The sequence below is a fragment of the Natrix helvetica genome (genome assembly GCF_964273705.1).
Source record: "Natrix helvetica genome assembly, chromosome: 6".
In the NCBI taxonomy this organism is placed as follows: domain Eukaryota; kingdom Metazoa; phylum Chordata; class Lepidosauria; order Squamata; family Natricidae; genus Natrix; species Natrix helvetica.
The window spans coordinates 61,017,269-61,039,405 of NC_138553.1; the positions used below are offsets into that span (position 1 = coordinate 61,017,269).

At 40.6% G+C, this 22,137-nt stretch overlaps 1 protein-coding gene across 2 annotated transcripts in view; it reads left to right on the forward strand.

The window, feature by feature from the left end:
- The first annotated feature begins 3,540 nt into the window (after positions 1-3,540).
- Positions 3,541-22,137, forward strand: part of CAV1 (caveolin 1) — a 47,454-nt gene continuing 28,857 nt past the window's right edge. The window contains exons 1-2 of one of the 2 annotated variants that reach the window (XM_081957012.1): positions 3,541-3,697; positions 5,497-5,661. In XM_081957012.1, the coding sequence (XP_081813138.1) occupies positions 3,668-3,697; positions 5,497-5,661 (195 nt within the window). In that variant the 5' untranslated portion in view covers positions 3,541-3,667. Of the gene's footprint in view, positions 3,698-3,806; positions 4,048-5,496; positions 5,662-22,137 lie in introns of those variants that run through there. The other variant, XM_081957013.1, reaches the window with a different exon arrangement.

The window sequence follows — 22,137 nt, forward strand, 5'->3', positions numbered from 1 at the left end:
GGTCTAATATAGATGTGAAATGTGGAGTACAGTAATTTGTATTTTCAAAATCCTTTTAATGAGAATATAAAGTTCTCATTAACTCTAACAGAAGGTTTTATTTATATATTTGACAAATCAGACACCAAGTGAAGTTAATTTTTTACTACAGGACATTTATATCCTTTGCATCCTCTCTATGTGTTTGAATAATGTATATCACTTTCTTTGGTTTCTGGGATAATAATTTGGGAAATGATGGCATGTCTTCAGAATCATCCCTTTCTGTCAAACTAATCACCCTGTCATAGAATGATATAAAATGAGACATCACCCCTTTAAGGAAAGTCAAACTGAAAAAAATATTTTAAAAAAATCAAATATTGGTATCTTTTCTACTCTGGCCCCGTGAATGTTGCTGAACTACAATTCTACAACCCCAACTAGAAAAGACCACAGTAGGGAATTGTGGGAGGTGCAGTTAAGCAATATCTGGAGAGTTATATATTCTTCAATCCTTTGGGCCCTAAAACATCACTGAGAGTTACGCTTTCCTACAGCATGGTGGCAATGTAAAAAGATTGGGAGAAATATGGGCATCTGGTATAACGTTGTCTCCAGGCCCTGAGGGGTACAAAATATATCAGTGTAAGTTTCCTCTTTCAACAACGCTGTCACAGCCTGGGTATCATTTAGCTGAAGCAGGAAGACACTTTCACTTAGCCAACTTTGCTGGCCCCTTCCTGCCCACCGTCTACTGATGCACTGATTCAAATACCTGCATTTCTTTTATATCCTAATTCAAATCTGACTTTAGCTATACTTGACCATTTTACCAGACATCACAATTCCTCCTAGCATGTTGTGGAATTCATCTGGCCAAATATAAACTATGCCAGCATGGAACATTCCATGAACTCTGTATTGCAATCTTGCATGGTTATTACAAAAAAAACACCAAACAAAAAACAGTTACATAGGATTTTAAAGTTCTGACAAATATTAATGTTTACTGAATAAACAGACAGATTTTTTATGCCCAATGCAAATACTAACTAATTAGACAGGAAAGAAGGAAGGAAGGAAGGAAGGAAGGAAGGAAGGAAGGAAGGAAGGAAGGAAGGAAGGAAGGAAGGAAGGACAGACTTGAGATTAGGATGAATGAATGTTTGCCTGCCATCACATTTTGCCAGTGACACATCAATCTCTTAAAGGAAAGCATTTCTTCAGATGGTCCCTGATCAGGTAGCTTTTAGGGAGGAAAAAAGATATTTAAATATTATTTTCATAAAGAGCTTGTCTGACAGCAACTTTCTGGAGCCAAATCTTGGCCACTTCATCTTCCTAGCTTTTACTATGATAAATTATTTCATACAGGTCTTTTAACAAACTTTGCTGTTCCTGGATTCTATGTAGGCCTTTTTAAGATATCCTTGAAATGCTTATGATAAATGATTTTTTTGGTATTTATTGCTGAATATTTGCATCTGAGGTGTGGCAAAATTCTCCTGCTTAGGTGCCTTGAAGAGATCAAGTTATCATAAATAAAGGCGCTGTCCTCTGGACAATTCCGATAACTTTTTGGGCTAAAACTCTTCAAGTATGGCCCCCCCTTTAGAAGTTATTTAAAGATTACCAGAAAGGCTCTGCAAACCCAGTTTACTCCCTGCTCCCATGATTTATGCAGCCTTGCCCTTTGGGGATGGGCTGGAAGGATGAGCATAGCAGGGCTGGGTTCAATTGAGGTTGGCTACTGTTGAAATACTGTAATTCACAATCCTTCTGTATCCACTCACTGGATTCAATCTTGACACAAAGAAAACGGCAGCAGTGAATCTGAAATACCAACACTGGAACATAGGAAAGGGCGTGGTCTCCTAAAGAATGAGAGTTCTGGAATACATTGAACTAATGAAATAGACTTGAAAAATAATTAGTGGATCTAATGTTAGTCTTATTATCAGTAGACCAAGAAGGAAGGAAGGAAGGAAGGAAGGAAGGAAGGAAGGAAGGAAGGAAGGAAGGAAGGAAGGAAGGAAGGAAGGAAGGAAGGAAGTTTGTGCAAGTGTGCTTTTTATTATTGATGTATGATTTCTATCTAGTTTTGACTCCTGGTAAGTGTATCCATGTAGTTTTCTTGACAACATTTTCAGACATTGCCTTTTTCCTGGGATTGAAAGAGAAGGGACTGGCCCCGAAATCACCCAGCTGGCTTCTCCATGCAGGACTAGAATTCACAGTCTCCCATTTTTAGCCCAATGCCTTTAAGACCTGCATCAGCTTGGCTCTTATTAGAGCCAGTAGAATGACCGGATTCTGAGCAGCTTAATTTATCCTAAACAAGAGCAAATCATTGTCCAATGTACCGTACATGCTGGACAACCAGATATTTGATTAAATTTCCAGGATTTTGCTGGAGGATTGGACCCAATGCCCCAACTGTCTCATTCTAAGTCTCTATCTACAGTATTTTGATTCTCTGCCTGCTTTAGTTTCTTGAAGCTCCTTCTTACACTTTTTATTTTGCTGCCAGCAAACACACCCTGGATTCCATGCTCTCAATATGAGCAAAACAGTTTGGAGTCTCTCTCTCTCTCTTCTCTACCATTAATGCCCTTTAAAATACCTATGCATTACCAGCCAACCCCATATGCCCTTTAAACGATCATTTCCAATGCCAATGCAATCCAGTGGCAATACAATTACCTTTGTAGGCAACGCATTTGCAATTTCTGCTGTTTATGGTACCCATCAATGGGTTATGTTTAATAGAACACCATGAAGAACAAACCAATTCTTTAATATAATCATGTGCACACTGTACTAATTATAGAGCCAGGAGTTTTTTGGGGGGACGGGGAGGGAGAGAGAAACAAGCGAATAAAAACATTTTGAAATATAGCAGCCTGGAACGAAAGGTCCTCACGTCGGGCAGAGAGAAGCCCAAGTTTCCAAAGCCTAAAAGGTTTTTCGTGCAGAAGCTTCGTAATGACCAACAGTTTTGACTCGGCTCGTTCCGCATGATTCCTCGTCTTGGAGCAGAACCCCAAGGCAGCCCCGTGACTTTGGCATCACAGCTTTGACAGGACTAGGAGAGAGGCAGAACAGTAGAAGGCTCTCTTTTATTTATTTATTTATTTAACCGTTAAAGAAAGACCGCAATCCCAGCGACGAGCAATTGTAAACAAGGCAACCGGTGTTCGGGCTGTGGGTGTGTGGTTTTCTTTCCCCTCTCTTTAACTGGAGCAGCAGGGACCGCTCGAGAGATAGTGCCAACGCGTGGACCCGGGGATTTTCAGGGTTGCTGGCCTAAAAACAGGGATCGCCTCCGGCTTTCAATATTGGGGGATAAAGATGCAACGCAGGGGGGGGGGATCTGTTGAACACGGTTAGGGTGTCCTGTAGTGGGTGGCATCCCCCCGCCCCTGGCGTCCCCGCATCCTTAGGGGATCATGTGCCTCAAGACCTATCAACTCTGCCCCAGAGGTAGCAGCAGAAGGAAACTCTGGCGGGCGGCCAACCCGGCCACTTGGAGATACCTCCCACTCGGCAGCCGTCTCTGCGTGTGCGTGCGGGTGCTGTGGGGGGAACCGTGTGTGCTGCCAGCGTCAGGTCCCGTCCTTCTTCGGATCCTGCCATTTACCCATCAGAAAGATTTCTGCAGCGCCTCCAGCCAGCCCAAGGCAGCATGTCTGGGAGCAAATACGTAGATTCCGAGGTAGGAGCTGCTTTGCATTTTTTTAAAAAAACTGCTTGACATTCCTGGCAGCCGGTACCTGCTCCAGCCGTCTCGCGAAACCCTCTTGGATCGCCTCTTATCTCGTTCTTCTCCACCTCGGAGCCTCTTCCCGAGAGGGGAGGAAATCCGGACTTTTCCGGGCAAGGGGAGGTTATTCTCTCGGTGGTGGCCGGTAACTCGATCTCCTTGGCTGGGCACTTCTCTTTCCTCCCCCTCCCCCTCCCGTCCCGAGCTGAGTTGCTCAGTTTCTTTCGCCCCGCAGCAGTCGAAAGACCGCACCAGTTCGGGCGTCTCCACCCTGAGGCCAGCAAGCAAACGGCTCTCGGCGCGTAAGTGCGGGACGGGTGGGGAGGGGGGGAGGCTTTGCCGCTCTGCAAAAACTCTCGGGTGCAGGACCCCAGTCACACACACACAACACACACACGCACACACACACGCACACACACATACAGCCATTGATCAAGGCGGGAGAGAGGATTTCTGGAGAACGCTGCCCCGAGTCCAGCGGCCATGCGTTCGACGAGGGGGCTCTTTCGCTCTTAGGAGGAGCAGATCTGTTGCACCCATCCAGAAGAGGGCAACGAGGGGTTGGGGTTGCCTTAGCAGAATGCCTCGGGTTGGGCCTCCGCCCGAGAGTTTTCATGGCTGACTTACTGAGGTTTCGGGACTTGTTTTTTTTTTTTTTGAACCCTTTGAAGTAAAACCGACCGGGCATCGGGAAAGCCGATTTTCCGTTCATTTTAAGAGCATCTCCCCAAAACGCAGCAAGGTTAGAAAACTGGTTTTCTTTTTCCCGGGCACCATCACCTTTCCGACGCGGTCCAGTCTAGATGCAATGACCAGGCTGGCTGGGTGCTGGGTATTAGAGTGCCAAGACTTTTGACAGGCTCCAAGTTGGGGAAGGCTTGAAACTTCACTTTTCATTGCCACTTTACTTCAAACTAAATCTTTTGAAGCCTCGTCCATCATTCCGTGGTTTTAATACTAATGAATTGTTAGCTATCGCCCTCTTCATCCCAAACCTGCCTGCGGGAAAATAGGGCTAAAACTGTTGCACTTTTAATGATCGCTGCGTGGCTTCTTTCCTACCTACCCCAATTCCTTGGGACGCTCAACTGAGGCGGGCGAAGAGCTTTTATGCCAACCTCAGATCCTGCCTGGAGAGTCCAAGCAAGGAGCCGTTTTTCTAGCAGATCTTAGAACGAAATAAAAGGAGGCCTTAGGCGATGCCCCCGCGTTTCCTCCAGGGCCACTCCTCTATCAAAGGGGAGCTCATGCAATGCCCCCCCCCCCAAAAAAAATATCGTGGGCACTGAAGTCAAGAGCCTCCGTCTAACCAAAGGATCTGTGAAGTGTTGTCTGGTTTTCTCCCACGGCGGGTGGGTCATTCTGGCAGCGATGACATTTATCGGCGATTTCGGAGCTGGAAGCGCCGGAATTCAAGGGCGAGGTAGCCGCTCCCTGCCCCGCGGAGTTCGCCTCGCCCTGCTTCTGCCTGTAGAGGCCCCCTGGCGGCCCAAGGCAGAATTGCAGCTCAGGCCGGTTCCCAGAGGGGTGTGTTGGAGATGCCGTACTTTTTAAAAAGCCCAGGGCCTTGAGGGACAGTGGCTGGATGAAGTTCCACCTGCCTTGATCGGCTCCCCAATTCAGCCAGCAGCTCTGAATCGTCGCGGGAATCTTTTTCCCACCCCTCCCTCCCTTTCCTTTCCCAGGGACGCTCAGTTCAAGGCAGCGCGGCGGACTGATCGTTTTCCCACCCATCCCGCTTCCCTCTCTAGGATTATCTCTACACGGGGCCTATCCGGGAGCAAGGCAACATCTACAAGCCCAACAACAAGGTCATGGCTGACGAACTTAGCGAGAAGGAATTCCAGGACGTCCACACCAAAGAAATCGACTTAGTTAACCGGGACCCCAAGCATCTCAACGACGAAGTGGTGAAGGTAAGAGTCGGGGATCCGTTTCTACGCTCCCTCCCCCCCCTCTCCCGGGTCGGAATGGACTGAGGGAGTAAGAAGATGCGCAGGGATTTCCCCAGGGAAACTCATGACAGTTTCTTTCCTAAGCTCGGGCTTTCAAACACTGCTGGAAGTTTGCATAATGTTGCTCAGTGCTCACTTTTTAAGGGCCGGTGTGTAAAATCTGACGCCCGAACCAGCTGAGAGATGCAGGATGTACACCTTTTTATCTCGGTTAAGCAATTTTGATGGCTGAATGGGTCAGTTAACATGTTTAGATTAGAACGAGGAAAAACACTCTACTGCACGCATGAAGCTTTTTAATGTTTACCGTCGTAATGGAGGCTTTATTTGAGTATATTATTACCTTTTACAAATGTGACTTATTCGGTAAATAACCCTCCGGAAAAACTGCATGCAGCTGATTGTGGGTCTCTGTTTTCCAGCAAGTTAATATTTGAATAACTTGTTGAACACCTGTAAAATGGAAACAGTGCTAGTGACAAGAGTGCTAAAACTGGAAAAAGTGAAGGATCACAAGATACATTTAAAAAAGAACAGTAGATCTTGTAGAATGTGTTTTGGCTTTGGAGTTTTGGAATGGGGGGGGTGGCCATTCTCCATAAAGTTTTTGATGTTCTATATGTGGTTATATTTAAGATGCCATGTAATTCTGGTGTCTTTTTTAAAATACTGGGTAATTTTAATTGTACACTCACTTCTCAGGGCTTACTGTTGAATAACCATTGCATTATTTTGCAACATCTGGTCATAGAAGAGAAAACAAGTTGCCACCTAGAATAAGTTTGGGAGGTTGTGTGATTAAGAGAAACATGCATTTGAATATTAAACGTAACACTGTTCACAAGAACCTGCCTTCAGAAGTGTTACAAAAGGGAGGAGGAGGAGGAGGAGGAGGAGGAGGAGGAGGAGGAGGAGGAGGAGGAGGAGGGGAGAACCATGAATCATTAATTGGTAAGCTAAACAAATGGAAAAGAGTAGGTCTGCAATGTTTAATCCCTTTTGGATTATTTAATTCTAAAATGAGGGAATTATTATTTAATTCTAAAATGAGGGAATTGGGCAAATTGTTTCTTTTAAATAGATTTTCAACAACTGCAAATATGAAGTGCCGCTTTAGAAACTTATTCCCCTTTTTCTGTGTCACAGAAGGAAATGCCAACTCTGAGGTGAGGTTTATTAAAGGAGGGAAAGTATATGTAGACTTTTATTTATTTATACAATTTTTGTACTGTCCATCATACTTGCATGAATGAGCAGTTTACAAATAAAACAAAATCATATAAAAACCACAGTCAAAAACAAAGTTAAAAACAAGATAAACATGAGTTAAAAAGAACAATTGCAAAACTGAAAGGCACACTTTGAGATGTGTACTGGAGGCCACACATAAAGTAGACAGGGCCTGCCAAGACAAAAACAAAATTTGAATTAAGTTAATTCTCAGGACAACTTTCACTTCTTCACCCTTTCCATCTGGTGGCAACTTCTGGAGATGGTCTAGAAGTCTCATATAGGTTTTGGGGGGTTGCATATGGCCTCACATTGAAAGCCATAAATATAACAGTGGTGACATTTTGTTCAGAACCATGGCCCAGTACAAGTAAATTTAGAATTTAATTGCATGCAGATTGGCCTTAGAATAAATCTCACCACTTCTGGATGCACAGTTCTAGACTCTGATGCAGAGTTTTTCAAAAGGTTTTCTTTAAAAACTTCACTCAAATGCAGTTAGCAACAACCATATTAAATTTTCTTTAAGTATAAAGAAAGGGTGGGACTTGTATTCCCACAAAAAAAGTGCCATGGCCTCCATTTTGTGCTCAGAGATTTCAGTAAGTTTGTTGATGATTCAGAGGTCCTGCAGTTTGAAAAAAAAATGGCAAACCCATGCTCTTAAATCATTAAAGGATGGTCAGATATCTGTAATTGAAAAAAAATTGAAAATTTATATGATGTGGATTCCCGGTTGACGAAAAGAAATAAATTATTATTTTACTCTATTTTCTAGCTTCAAGTCTCAGCATTTCTGCCTATGCAGGCACTGTGGCATCACAGATCACAGATGGGCTAGTGTGGGATGGCAGAATTAGAATTTGTGGAAGTACACAAAAACCAAACTAAAATAGCGGAGGGAAGGTAAAAACAACGAGAGAAGTGGGGTTTCCCAAAAGGTGGTTCTATACCAGGGTGTCAAACTGGCAGCCGTGGGCCAGATGCGTCACACGCAGGCCACACCCACCCCAGCTCCAATGGGAAAAACATTGCAAAACGTCACATGATGGCAATGTGATGCCCTGAGTTTGACACCTGTGTTCTATACTAGTGCCTATTAAAAGTGGTACCAGTAAACATTTGCACTCGGCAGAGTAAGTCAGAGGAAGGGTGTCATTGCAATGGCTGCATGGTCTGTGGAGGAAGCAACCAATATGATGGGGGTGGGGGGAAGACAGAGATTAAGACTAAGGATAGGGTCCAATCTGCCCCTCTTCCTCACTTTTTCTCTCTGATACCTGAAGCAGCCAATGTACTATATGCCTACAATAATGTCCAGGTTAGCCCTGGGCCCATGCATTAGAGAAGGCTGGAAAGGGTCTGGCTGGATTCTATACTGTCACGTTGTGCTACAGGTTCCATCTGGCTTGCACTGACTTAAAACCGAGACATGCAATAACTGAAAGTTGCTCTTGGCTTTTTTGGTGAGATGCCAGAGACTGCATGCTGAAGAACAGGAGCAAAAGTGGGGAAAGCTAGGATAAAAGTGGTTTTGTTTCTATTTAATGTAATTAATTAAAACCCATTGAAACTAATGAAATACAGTTAAAATGATTCCTCTTAGTGTATTGCATCATTTTAATCTTTTTCCGTATGAGAAATTGCCATTTGGTGGCAAATTTGGGATGAAGTTGGAAGTCTCAGTTAAGGCTGCACAGCCAGGGGTGGGCTTCAAAAATTGCAGCAACAGGTTCGCTGCCCCATTGCTGGACAAGTGTGGCCATGGTGGGCGTGGCCTAGTTGGCCTCCTGAACCATATGGGGAGACATTTTTCACCCTGCCCCAGGTTCCAGAGGATTTCCTTGAGCCTCCAGAAGGGCAAAAACTGCTTCCCCCGGACTCCGGAGGCCCTCCAGAAACAGGACCATTTCTGGACTTCTGGAACTTCTGGTAGGCCCCTTTTTTCCCCCTCCCCGAGCCTCCGTGTGGGCCCTGTACTTACCTGGTATGATGAATGGGCCACATGGAGACTCCTGGGAGGGGAGGAGTGGGAGGGGCGGGGCAGGGTGGGCGGGGCTAGCCATGGGTGGCATTTGGGGGTTCGCCAAACTGGGCAGAATTCTAGCTGGAGGATTGCCTGAACCTGTGAGAACTCCCTGCAGCCCATCCCTGTGTACAGCGCTATCAGGCCTGAAACTTACTTATGAGAGAGATAAATCCATGTTACACAGCAGTGTTGCCTAGTGGAAGTTTGTAAGGGAGAAAAACAGAGTTTAACACTATTGTTTAGAATATTGGAGTGGGCAAGATTTTTCTAGTATTTCTGAGGAAGGTTGATATACATGAGAAAGCTTTGTTGAAGACTGCCCAGAGTCACTTTTTTTGTGAAATGGGCAGCTATGTAAATTTGACAAATAAATAAAATAAAATGTATTTTATCCAACAAGCAACTGAATTTGTGCTTCTGAAATTTAAATTTCCAAATTTCTATGAAGGACTTTTATGAAATTGAAGGGGATTCAAGTTGATTCTGGTTATTTGTTTTTAGTTAGCTTTATAAAACTGCTCTTTAGAAGGCCAGATCCTGAAGATGAAACTCAAATACTTTGGCCACCTAATGAGAAGGAAGGACTCACTGAAAAAGAGCCTAATGCTGGGATAGATTGAGGGCAAAAGAAGAAGGAGACGATAGAGAATGAGGTGGCTGGATGCAGTCATCAAAGCAGTAGGCATGAGCTTAAATAGACTCCAAAGGATGGTAGAGGACAGAAAGGCCTGGAGGAATGTTGTCCATGGGGTTGCTATGGGTCGGACACGCCTTTGCAACTGACAACAACAATACAATTGTAGGTAATTTGTAATAGAAGAAGAGTATATAGATACTTACATATATATATGTTGTAATTGTACTGATAAATAAATAAAGGGAGACTAGGATAGATCTATTTCGAGCTAATTAGCTCTCATCAGCTAGCCATACCCTTACTGGGATTAGAACAGAAAGAGGGAGTAGTGACCTTCCTCCCATATTTAGTCATACCAGGGGTTGTAACACAAATACATACAAACACACACACACACACACACACATATATATATATATATATATATGTGTGTGTGTGTGTGTGTGTGTGTGTATGTATGTATGTATTTGTGTTACAACCCCTGGTATGACTCCCTTTATTTATTTATCAGTACAAATATAACACACACACACACACACACACACACACACACACACATATATATATATATATATATATATATATGGAGCATCCATTGCAATTGAATAAACAGATGGTATATATTTGGGATATATGACTAGAGCTTTCAAAGTAGTTTTTTTCATTTGAGGTTCGAAATCTAGTATGCTCACATTTCATAGGCTTGAAGAAGTTCTTAAGCTACTTCATATCCTGAAAGGAAATTATATCATTCACAGTGTTTTGCTCACAATGTCTTGCTTGCATTATTAACATTTCTTTTGTCTCAAAGCTAATTCAGATGTTTCCTTCTATAGCACAAGTGGTTCAGTGAGCTGGTTAGGAACATACCGTAAATTACTTAAGAGATTGTACATTTGGATGTTTCTGCCTCTTGAATGTTTTCTAATGCCAGAACTCATTTCCCTGAGATTCTCTCAAGGACTGTCTTTTAATTGATTGCCAGATGAGCAATCATCACTGTCTAGTATATCTGTATTCTATAGTGGTACACTAAAGTCAGCATTGTCACATTTCTCTTCTCGGTTTCCATTAGTTCTTAATTTTTACCAAAAGAATAGGAAACTTTCACTTTCTCCACCAAATAATCATTGTTAGGATAGGCCAAAGGGCCTTCTAATCTAGACCCTTCCACCAGTCACTACCATGTAGGTACCTCTTCTAAACCCAACAATCATCCAGCAGAATTTTCCCCACAAGTCAAATATTCTGATTTCTGCCATTGCAAATCCAAATTGAGAAACAGACTTAAATTTGAGACTCTAGTCTAATATCCTTTTAGGTAGAACTAAGCACCACTAAATACTAAATTTCTTTTGAAGAACAACACACTGAATTGGATTTGGGTTTTTCACCAGAAGGCAACATTGTCCCACAGTACATAAAGTCTTCTTGCAAAACAATGCATGAGAAAGTAACTTAATACTACAACATAACTTTTTAAAAAAATTTGGGAAGAGAAAATAGGCTTGGGAAGAAGGGAGCATTTGGGGAATTCAGAGCACATACTTCTTAGCTTGTTCTTCAGAGCAGCTGAAGGTCACAAAGCAAGAACATCTTACAAGGCTTAGTGATATACGGAAGGCTGGATGGAATCTACATTGCTCTCTAACAACATATCCAAACAGAAAGAGATGGATACTACTGGGAATAAAAGGCTGCTCACAAGAAAGAAAAATAAGGGCAAAAATGAGTATTTTAAAGGAAATGTTTGCAAACTTTCCCCCAGAGAGAAATCAAACATGTCAGTTACATCCAATGTGCTAAAGAAAAAATGGGAATGCTACTTTGCTACAAACAGGTTCAAATTATAGACCCATTAAATACAAAAGGCTTTTCTTTCCCATCTCCATGTACCTACATGCTACTGGTGAGGCATTTCTAAAGCATAGACTCATCTGCTGCTTTTTTAAAAAAGCTATCATGTTGGGGATGGAGGTTTGCAGCATTTTATTTTGAAGATAATTGTTGTTCTTTCATTCAGATAAAACAGCAGGCAACTCTTCATCACCTCCAAGAATACTTTAGAGCCAGATCCAAGTTACAAGTATAAACTGGGTGATGTTATATAAAGGTTATTTCAGATTGCAGTGACTAGGGGACCGATCTAATTTGTAGTAAAGTTTTGCATCCAAATTGAAAGTTGCCATTCTACACAGTTGCATCCGGGGCAGGGGAAACTTCAAAATCAGCAAGACATTGGAGAGAAATAGAAGGCTGGCCACATTTGCACATGTAACAAAAAGGGCACAACTTGAATCCAAATGCTCTGTTTGCCATCTTGCATACACACACACACACACAGAGAGAGAGAGAGAGAGAGAGAGAGAGAGAGAGAGAGAGAGAGAGAGAGAGAGAGAGAGAGAGAGAGAGAGAGAGAGAGAGAGAGAGAGAGAGAGAGTAATGCAACTGGTTCTGCACGAACAATTGATGAATTGTGACTAGACATAAGATTTGCAGGTTGTACTTTGACTTTTCCTAAATTTTAAATCCTTCTGGCCAGAATCTGGTGCAAAAGATGCCCATATAAAATTAAATTTTGGATCTCTTCAGAATTCATTGAACTGAACTGGACGTATATCTTTATTACATTTTTAAAAATATATATTACAATGTTCCTTTGTTGATTTGCATTTTTTGTTGCTTCTTTTAGGAAGGTACTTTTTTTACTGTTAAACTACTGAAGATCAGAAATGTTACTTTTGAACTGCAATTGTTTGGAACACCGATAAATACTTTTAGTCCCCTGTGTGAAGGACAGAGAAAAAGTTCTCCTACCAAAGTCTGGAACAATAATAGTGCAAATTTGCTTTCTTTTCAAATGTGTTTCAGTTTCTCAATCTAGTCACAGTTATGGTGTTTTCTGATTGTCTCCTATCCTACCCGCAGTTGCCATCTTTAAATATTTACCCTGTTTAACTCATGCTGTAACTGACCAGGCCCAATCCTGCTTAACTTTCAAGCCCAGACAAGGTTAGTTGGGTGTGACCCATAGCCAAATAGCTGAAAGTGCGTAATCTTCTGCAAATATACCCATTTATCTAGGAATAGGCTTTTGTGAAATGAGTTCCTGTTTTAAATAAGCATGCATGGGATTGTTAATTAAGCTAAATGATAATGGAATACATTATTTTTTAAAATAAAGTTCTAATGATTGTCACATATTTCATTGACTTGAAAGACACAATTCCTTTCTTGTGAGAAGTTTCTTATATAGTGTCCTTTTCTGAAAGTACACTTCTTTGAAATAAACATGAAACTTTAAGGGACAGAGTGGACCCTTTTTTGTCATATTGTGATATTCTTGATTTCCTTGAATGTTTGCTCCATCACAGCCATTTTAGGGTTTCTTCATTTTATGACAGAGGTGATAATCATTTAGTATGGCCCCTCCAAAAATATGCATTTTGCTTTCATCCCAGTTATAGGGGCAGCTTTTGAAGTTATTCCTGTCAATTCATTCTTCATGTTTCTTTCATACTAGGCATCCATTATAAGCTGCAAATTATTGTTTCACATAATGACACACACATTATAATGTCATGATGAGAAATGATCAAATACATTCATTGATTTGTGTCTTGCCTTTATCATTTTATAAACAACTCAAGGCAGCAAACATGTCTAATCCTCCTTTCTTCTCCTATTTTCCTAACAACAACAATAACCCTGTGAGGTGAGTTGGGCTAAGGTCCAACAGCTGGATTTCATGACTAAGGCAGGATTAGAACTCACAGTCTCTTAGTTTGTAGCTCTCTCCCTGTCCCTCCGCCCCACTCCTTTGGCAGATGACATCAGCATGCTTGTAATATCATTTGCTATCCCTGCTCTCCTACCAGTAGATGCCTCATTTCCTTTCATCAACAAGTGACAGCTTAGCTCATGCTGTAACTTACAAACTGGTATTTGGAGTTTAATAAGAAAGTAGAGAAAAATTGGTGACAGTGTTTATGTATTCCAATAAAGCATAGAATTGGAAAAGGCTGCAAGCATCACTTAGTTCAACATTTTGCAGCCCGCAGAACCAATTAGATCTTCCTTGAGAAGAGGCTATCAAGATTCTTCCTAAAAATCTCTAGAGAATCCACAACTGAAATAACTTTCTTTTCTTTCTTACACTTAAATGAAATTTTAGAAAGCATAATTCATACCTACTAGTTCTGGTCCTAGTTTCTGTGGCAACAGAAAATATAAAGGTTTCTATTTGGAATCTTTATCATTATAAAATGATTGTTAAGGTCTGTATTCAAAATCTATTCTTTTGAAGATTGCTCTCCATCTCATGAGGGATCCTGGGCCACCCTATTCAGTCTCCTACAGCACTCTAGAACAGTGGTTACCAACATGGGGCCTACGCCCCACAGGGGGCAATTTGATTTTTAATGTGAGCAATTTGAACCTAAAAGGTTAATGGCCTTTTAGGCTTCCTCTGCATGAGTTGAGTTAACTTTTTGAGTAAAGTAAGAATTATATGTTGGGGGGGGGGGAATCAGGATTTTAGAGATGCTTAGGTAGGGCATGGCCAAAAAAGAGTTGGGAACCACTGCTCTAGAGCAAAACCCTATCAGTCCAGAGTCATTTTGTAGGGAAGATGGACAGCATAGAAATTAAATAAATAAATAAATGAAAATAAATAACAAAGAAACCAGTTTGGTCTAGCAAGGAGGCAATTTGGTCTAGCGATTATGGTACCAGTCCATAAACAGGAGACCGTGAATTATAGTCCTGCTTGAAACATGACAGCCAACTGGATAATTTTAGGCCTGCCACTGTCTCTCAACTCTCAACCCACCTCACAGGGATGTCATTGTAAAGAAAAGAAGAGAAGGTTATGTTTGCCACTTTAAGTTATTTATAAAAATAATAAAAGCAGGATAAAAATAGGTTTTTAAAAAAGCCATACAGCATGGTGACCATTATGAAATAGGACTCTCCTCACTTATCTGCCTGCTACCAGTGGTCAGTATCAATAATTGGGTGCTTATGAGCCAATGTTTTCTCAAAGATGCCTAGTGGGGGTGCCAGGTCTTTTTCCATTCAAGTAAATTTGTTAAAGTGGAAAGGTTTCCAGGTTTCATTGCATGCCTACAGGGGAAATAAGAAATCAAGTAATGAATAATACATTGGATACTGCTAATTGAATGTACACTCTTCAGAGTCACATTTTTGCACGTATGGAATCCTCGGTTTATTCCAATTATTTGGTTTATTTTATATTCTGTGCATTATAGCCATTGTCTAGGATTTTTGCATTGTGTTTCCCCTAATGCCAACATCTACACAGAAGAACAGCTGAACACGGACAGATGATTAAGCAAAGGCCAAGGAATCTGCCCTGTAAGCAATTCTTTGCATGGCTTCAGTATTGTTTCACAAAGTGCCTCATAATGTTATGTATTGGTTCATTATTTGGGGGGTGTCAGTGTGCCATGTGGCAAGTGCATAAACTTCATACCAAATGGGACAGAGACATTTACAAGGCAGAAAGTAACAACCACACAGAGGGAAGACTGAGAAGGAACTAAATTTCATGTTGCTGGATAAATGTTGCCAGTTTGCATGGACATTGTTGAGTTGCTGACACTGCCTAAGCTCCTTGGCCCTCCAGTGGAATAACACAAGAATAATTCACACAAAATAAAACAAGTAAGCAATTCTTCAGATGACCTCAGTATTGTTTCCAAAATTGTTTTGGAATCTGTGGAAAACAATGGGTTTTATAATTTTATTTTTTGCATCCTCTGTATAAATAATACAGATTTTGGATATGAAGTTTTATTATGATGAATCAGCAATAATAGACTTAAAAGCAAGTTAGAAGATGCTCGGAGCTAGTTTATGGTAAAATCACTGACTTGGGCTTAGAATTAGAATAATTTACTACATCTGAGCTATAAAAGTCCAGACATCCATTCAGTGATAGTGGAATTTGAATATTCTGTTTCACTTGGTTGCTATCTAGCAATTATCTGGATTTTTTTTAAAAAATAATTTTTATTAAGCATATTTCAACATTAAAAACAACACACAGTTCCACTCATTACAGTGTCTCCGTATCGATGTCACTCATATTAACATAATTTCTAATTATATAGATTACTATACTATGTATTATATACTAATTTAAACTATAACAATATTTACAAATATATACATTACTCTCTCTTTTTTGATATAAATCTTGCATATTCCTTATACAGTAGCTTTATATTTATCTGGATTCTGTCTGAATTCTTACAGCCCTCATTAAACCCGAATTGGGAAAGTTTCAGTGACCAGATTGAGACACTAGCATAGATAATTGGCAATGGAGTGTGGGGTGTGTGAGGTTGTAAAGAAAAACTTGAGCTGCATGCAGCCCTTAAATCTTAGATTTTCATATATGCACTGAGCTGAATTTTAATAAGAAACCATTTGATTTCTACAGTATTGTGCATTTAGTAATATGTCAAAGCGAATTGGCATCTTTAATTCTACTTTTTATGGACACCTACCTTTAACAAATTATACAGGCATGAATATAATTGGAGAAAGCAGCTTGGAGAAATCAAAAGGCAATGAATTAAGCCATTTTTTCCAATATTCCCTCTCCTTTATTGCTTTTCCATATTACCAATGAATGTTATTTAATTCACATTTAAGGAGGCTCTTTGAAAAAAGTTAGATAACTACAGAAGGGTGTTTCTCAACCTTAGCAACTTTAAGAGATGTGGACTTCGACTTGTAGAATTCTCCAGCTGGCTGGTGAATTCTGGGACTTGAAGTTCACAGATTTTGCAGTTGCTTTGAGATGCACTGCTTTACAAGGGAGACTTAGCACAACTAGGCTGTAATAACTGAGTGTAGCCCAAATGGAATCCAGGGTCAAAGACAGCTACTTGTAAATACTCAGAAATGTGAGATAGAGGGTACGAAATGCAGTTAATTTTAAGCAATTTTTGGAAACCCTGGAATGATCTGGCTGACAAGGTTGGAAGCAGGTATTTGATCAGTCACTGTACAAATAGCTCATGCTGAGAAGTTTTCCTCTCCTGTTCAAAGCTGTAAGAGAATTTGAAAGCTTGCTCAGTTGTAAGATGATGGTTACGGTAGTTCCCCCATAAACAAGTCTATTGACAGTGCATTTAATACAATACAATACAATACAATACAATACAATAGTAGAGTTGGAAGGGACCTTGGAGGTCTTCTAGTCCAACCCCCTGCCTAGGCAGGAAACCCTATACCGTTTCAGACAAATGGCTATACAACATCTTCTTAAAGACTTCCAGTGTTTGCCTTATAAAGCAGCATGGCCACTTCCTTTTTGATCTATCTTACACAATCATAATAGAACCCACAGAACTGGGAGAAAATGAATATTTGTTTATTTTTGTCTGAACTTTTTAGCATCTAATGCCAGCATGAATAGTTGAAAGCTGCTGTTTAAAATTTAAAAAAAATCTAAAACAGACAAGATCTAATGAGAAACATGGGATTAAAAAAAAACCCTTAGAATTGTAGTATTAAATATGTGAAGAGTACACAGCAGGGAGAGAGGGAGAGAGAGAAAGAGAGTTAGCTAGTTGCTGGAAGAATCTCATCACACAAAGTCCAGAAGCTATGTGCTCTCTCACATGTATTCAACAGTTGTGAAGTTTATGCACATAATTCTATATGTTAGGTGGATGAATTTAGCTTTTTGCCCAATGCTTTTTTGTTTCTTCCCCAAGTGCAGCCTCTCTTTACACCCACTCATGGCCTTTCTCTGAATCAGTAAATATTGCCACAGATGCACTAACGGATTATTGTTTTCAGCCTGCTTGAGTACAGCCAGTTAAATTATGCTGCCTCCTGAAAGGGTGCGGCCGAGAGAAAAGGGCCTTGTATATATGCGTGCCCTTTGCCAACTCCTACTCATGGTACTCTATGACTTGTTTCCTTTTAGTTGCTTTTTAAACTAAAGTTATAATCCTATGCCTGCTTACTGGGAAATAAATGCCTTGCCAATTGGTTAATATTAACTTGAAGAAGACCAGGATCTGGCTATTAGACCCTTCACAAATTTGTTTTCATCAGAAGCAATCAAGCCATTAAAAGCATGTGTGGAATGACTTGGTATTACCGAGCAAAGATCAGCAACGTTAAGCCATTGCACAAGTGCAGTTTTGTTATTCAGGTCATCCAATTTAGCAACTCTTTCAGCAGTCTGGTATTAACTCTCATCAGGATTAGACATAGTCCAGATACTTAGTTTGGAGATTAACAAACTCTTGCCAGCCCCAGCTAGGTATGTTGGCTTCTGGAGTTGATGATATTAGTTATACTTCAGGCTACTGCTGCCACTGATTGATTGACAATAAAAACAAATTAAATCTTAATTACATTCATAGATGACATAAATAACTAAGAATCATGAGTTGGGCAGGCATGGATGTGGCAGTCCGTCAGTGTCTCCAATGAAAAACAGCACACTGAAGAAATATGCTGGGATGTGCATTCCATCTGACACAGCAGCACAGGATGGAGGAAAGCACAGCTTCTCATAAAAGAACAGTGATGGCTAACCTTTTTCGGATCGTGTGCCAAAAGCAGGGGGAGCGCAGGGGGGGTAATGCACGGGTGTGCCCACACCCATAATGCTATGTGCGTGGACCCCCCCCCCACACACTGCTTTTGGCCCATGATGGACCCATTTTTCGCCTTTCCCAGGCTCCAGATGCTTTCTAGAAGCCTAGGGAGAGTGAAAACAGCCCCCTCTGACCTCCAGAAGGAGGGCGAAAAATGGCCCTACGGACAAACTGGAAGTTACCATTCCTGAACTTCCAGGTTGCCGATACAGCTGTTTTTCGCCCTCCGGAGCCTTCAGGGGGCTTCTCTAAAAGCTCCGGAGCACAAAAAACAGCCCAACGTCAAACCGGAGGTCCATTCCTGAACTTCCGGTTTGCACATTGGGTGGTTTTAGGGAGGCTTCCAGAGGATGAAAAACTGCCAAAAAAGAAGGCCGAAGTCAGCTGGCCAGTGCACGCATGCACGCTGGAGCTGACAGGGCAACACCTTGCGTGCCCTAACAAATGGTTCCATAGGTTCGCCATCACAGTAATAGAGCAAACTGTTTACTTATTTGCTGTTTGAATTGTGCCTGTGTTGGAACACTGCTGTGCTATCATTGATGGGGCATATCTTGCAGCAAATAAGGTATAATTCTACATGTGAGAGACACATTTCCCTATCTGGCTTCCCCCTTCAGTCAGGTTTTTGTATCCTAAAGCCTCGATTTTAATGATAGAATTCAGAGATGCATCATCCCTTGTATATAACTCTAAACCAGGGGTGTCCAAACTTGGGAACTTTAAGACTTGTGGACTTCAACTCCCAGAATTCCCCAGCCAGCCATGCTGGCTGGGGAATTCTGGGAGTTGAAGTCCACAAGTCTTAAAGTTCCCAAGTTTGGACACCCCTGCTCTAAACCAACAACATTGAAGTAAGGTAGTCCTCTACTTACAACCATAATCAAGCCCAAAATTTCTGTTGCTAAACAAGACAGTTATTAAGTGAATTTTGCCCCATTTTACAAACTTTCTTGCCACAGTTATTAAGTGAAACATTTCAGCTGTTAAATTAGTAAACCGGTTTTTAAGTGAATCTGTCTTCCCCATTGTCTTTGCTAGTAACAAGATTGCAAAAGGTTATCACATGACCCCAAGACACTGCAAAAGTCAGAAATATGAGTCAGCTGCCACCTATCCTCTCCCTCAGCCTGTCTGTTAGACTTACAGTAAAATAGTGGTAAGAGAAAACAGAGATGTGCAGCTCTATGCATTTCTGTTTCTCTGGGATATCAGTAATCTCCCACAATCAGATTCTGAATTGTATAGATGAAAACATATACAGCTGAGCCTGCACTTTTATTCAATCATGGGAGTGAAGGAATACGTACACTTACATTTCCTTTCTCTACATTCAATTTAGCATCTTGCAGAAATACAGGCTCCCCAACCTCATTTAAACTGACATAGACAGGGTCTATGGAATGTGTTTAGGGCAGACCCAATAGATGTGATAGAACATAGACTAACAGAATTGGAAGGGACCTTGGTGGTCTTCTAGTCCAACCCCCTGCATGAGCAGGAGACCCTACACCGTGGCTGTCCAGTTGTGGGGAGCACCCATAGCTACTGAAGGCAAGCTGTTTCATTGGGTGATTGCTGTTACCATTAGATAATTTCTCCTTAGTTCTAGGTTGCTTCCCTCCTTAGTTAGTTTCAATCCATTGTTTCTCTACCTCCTTTTGGTGCTTTGGAATATAGTTTGACCTCTTCATCTGTGTAAGAGCTCCTCAAATATTGGAACACTATCATGTCACCCCATAGTCCATATTATTCTAACAAAACTGAGACTGATTAGTCTAATGAAAATTCCTTTTCATTAGTCCTTCACTAATGAAGGTAAATTTTCACTAACTTTTCACTAGTCCTTTTTTTCATTAAGCTGATCTCAAAATGCACAGATTATGAGTATATATTCCACTCTCTTCCAATTCACATAAATAAATAGCCTTCAAAATGGTAGGGAAACAATATATGAAGTGAACACGTCCGGTGGAAGGGGATTTTGTAACCATTACCACATTATTTTCTGATGTCAGGGTGGAAAAAAGATAAGCATAGTAATTTAAAAGTTACATGACAGTACACCAAGCAGTGCATTTCAGTTTGCTCTTCCTTTCAGGACATTTCTGTTCACAGCTTTAAACTGTGACTTTGCTTGAGTAAAAGCCAAATTAATTCAGGTTGTAGAATTACAACCTGAATGTTTTGGTAAGAATTACATGAGAGATGAAAATGATCCAAAGCTCTGTTTATATGTACTTGCTTCAAACAAAGTGGGACTGATAAGGTCAGTTCCTCAAATAGGAAAGAGAAAGATTCCATCACAGCTAAGAGTGAAATTGCTGCATTCTTTAGTAAGCCTGCTTCCTACATACGCAAAGATTTTTAAAGGAGTTCTCCCCCCCACTTTCTCTCTCTCTCTATGCAAACTCCATGGCAAAAGTATACATTTGCAGCAGGCCCTGGATAATGCATCCTTGAAATGACAGCATATAGGCAATTTTGGCTGATCACAAAAAATGAGTGCAGAGATGGACTTGTCCTTACAAATTTCAGGGTTTTAAGCTAAATTGCGAAGTCAAATTAACAATACTGGAAAAAAGCAGTGGCTTTTGTACTGTCTCTAAGAAGTGAGATGGACATGTCCATGAAATCACCAGGCATCAGACTCAGTTGGAAGGAAATTTATTTACTTACTTTATTTACAGAAGAAAATAAGAGAAAGAAAGCATTGACATATAGCTCCTGAATCAAATCCTATCCTCAAATGTGCACCTAAGATCTTCTTGTAAACACAGAAGATCATGTCATGTGTTTATGACTGCTGTGCTTGCTTCTGATTTAACACTGCCCATCAACTGAAGCTAGCATAGTCTCATTGTTTGTAAAAATGAGATTAAAAGGACTGGGAAAAGATTAGTAATGTAATAAGATGTCTATAAAACATTTTTGGGAGATGTTGATGTCTATTTATGGTGGTTAAAACTTCCATTTTAACAGTAAATGATTACTCAGCAAATAAATGTCCACATAATGAAAACTAGAGAGAAAAATTGGATGTAGGATAATCCATCCATCTTCTCTGCTGTGACCTTCTAAATCCAACTTAATATTATGATTTGTTCCTTTTTAGCTTAATGTGATGTATATACAATACTTGAATCTATAAGACTAAATGGTGTTTATATCACTCAAACCTTGATTTAAAAATTCTACTCAGTGTAATTTGTCTCTACAATAGAATAGAATAGAATAGAATAGAATAGAATAGAATAGAATAGAATAGAATAGAATAGAATAGGCCAAGTGTGATTGGACTCACAAGGAATTTGCCTTTGGTGCATATGCTCTCAGTGTACATTAAAAATATATTCATCAAGAATCATAAGATAGAACACTTAACGATACTCATAGGATATTAAATAAGCAATTAAATCATACTAGGAAACTAAATAAAACTATATAAACTGTAAAGATACAAGCAACAAGGTTATAGTCATAAGTGGGAGGAGATAGGTTATAGGAAAGATGAGAAGAATAATAGTAATACAGTCTTAGTAAATAGTTTGACAGTGTTGTGGGAATTAGTTGTTTAGCAGAGTGATGGCATTTGGGGAAAAACTGTCTAGTTGTTCTGGTGTGCAGTGCCCATCATTTTGAAGGTAAAAGTTGAAACAATTTATGTCTAGGATGGGAGGGGTCTGTATATTTTCACAGCCCTCTTTTTGACTTGTGCAGTATACAGGTCCTCAATGGAAAGCAGGTTGGTAGAAGTTGTTTATTCTGCTATTCTAATTATCCGTTAAATAATAATGTGTGTCTGTCTTGTTTGGTTGCAGAATCAAACCAGACAGTTATAGAGGTGCATATGACAGACTCAATAATTCCTCTGTAGAACTGAATGAGCAGCT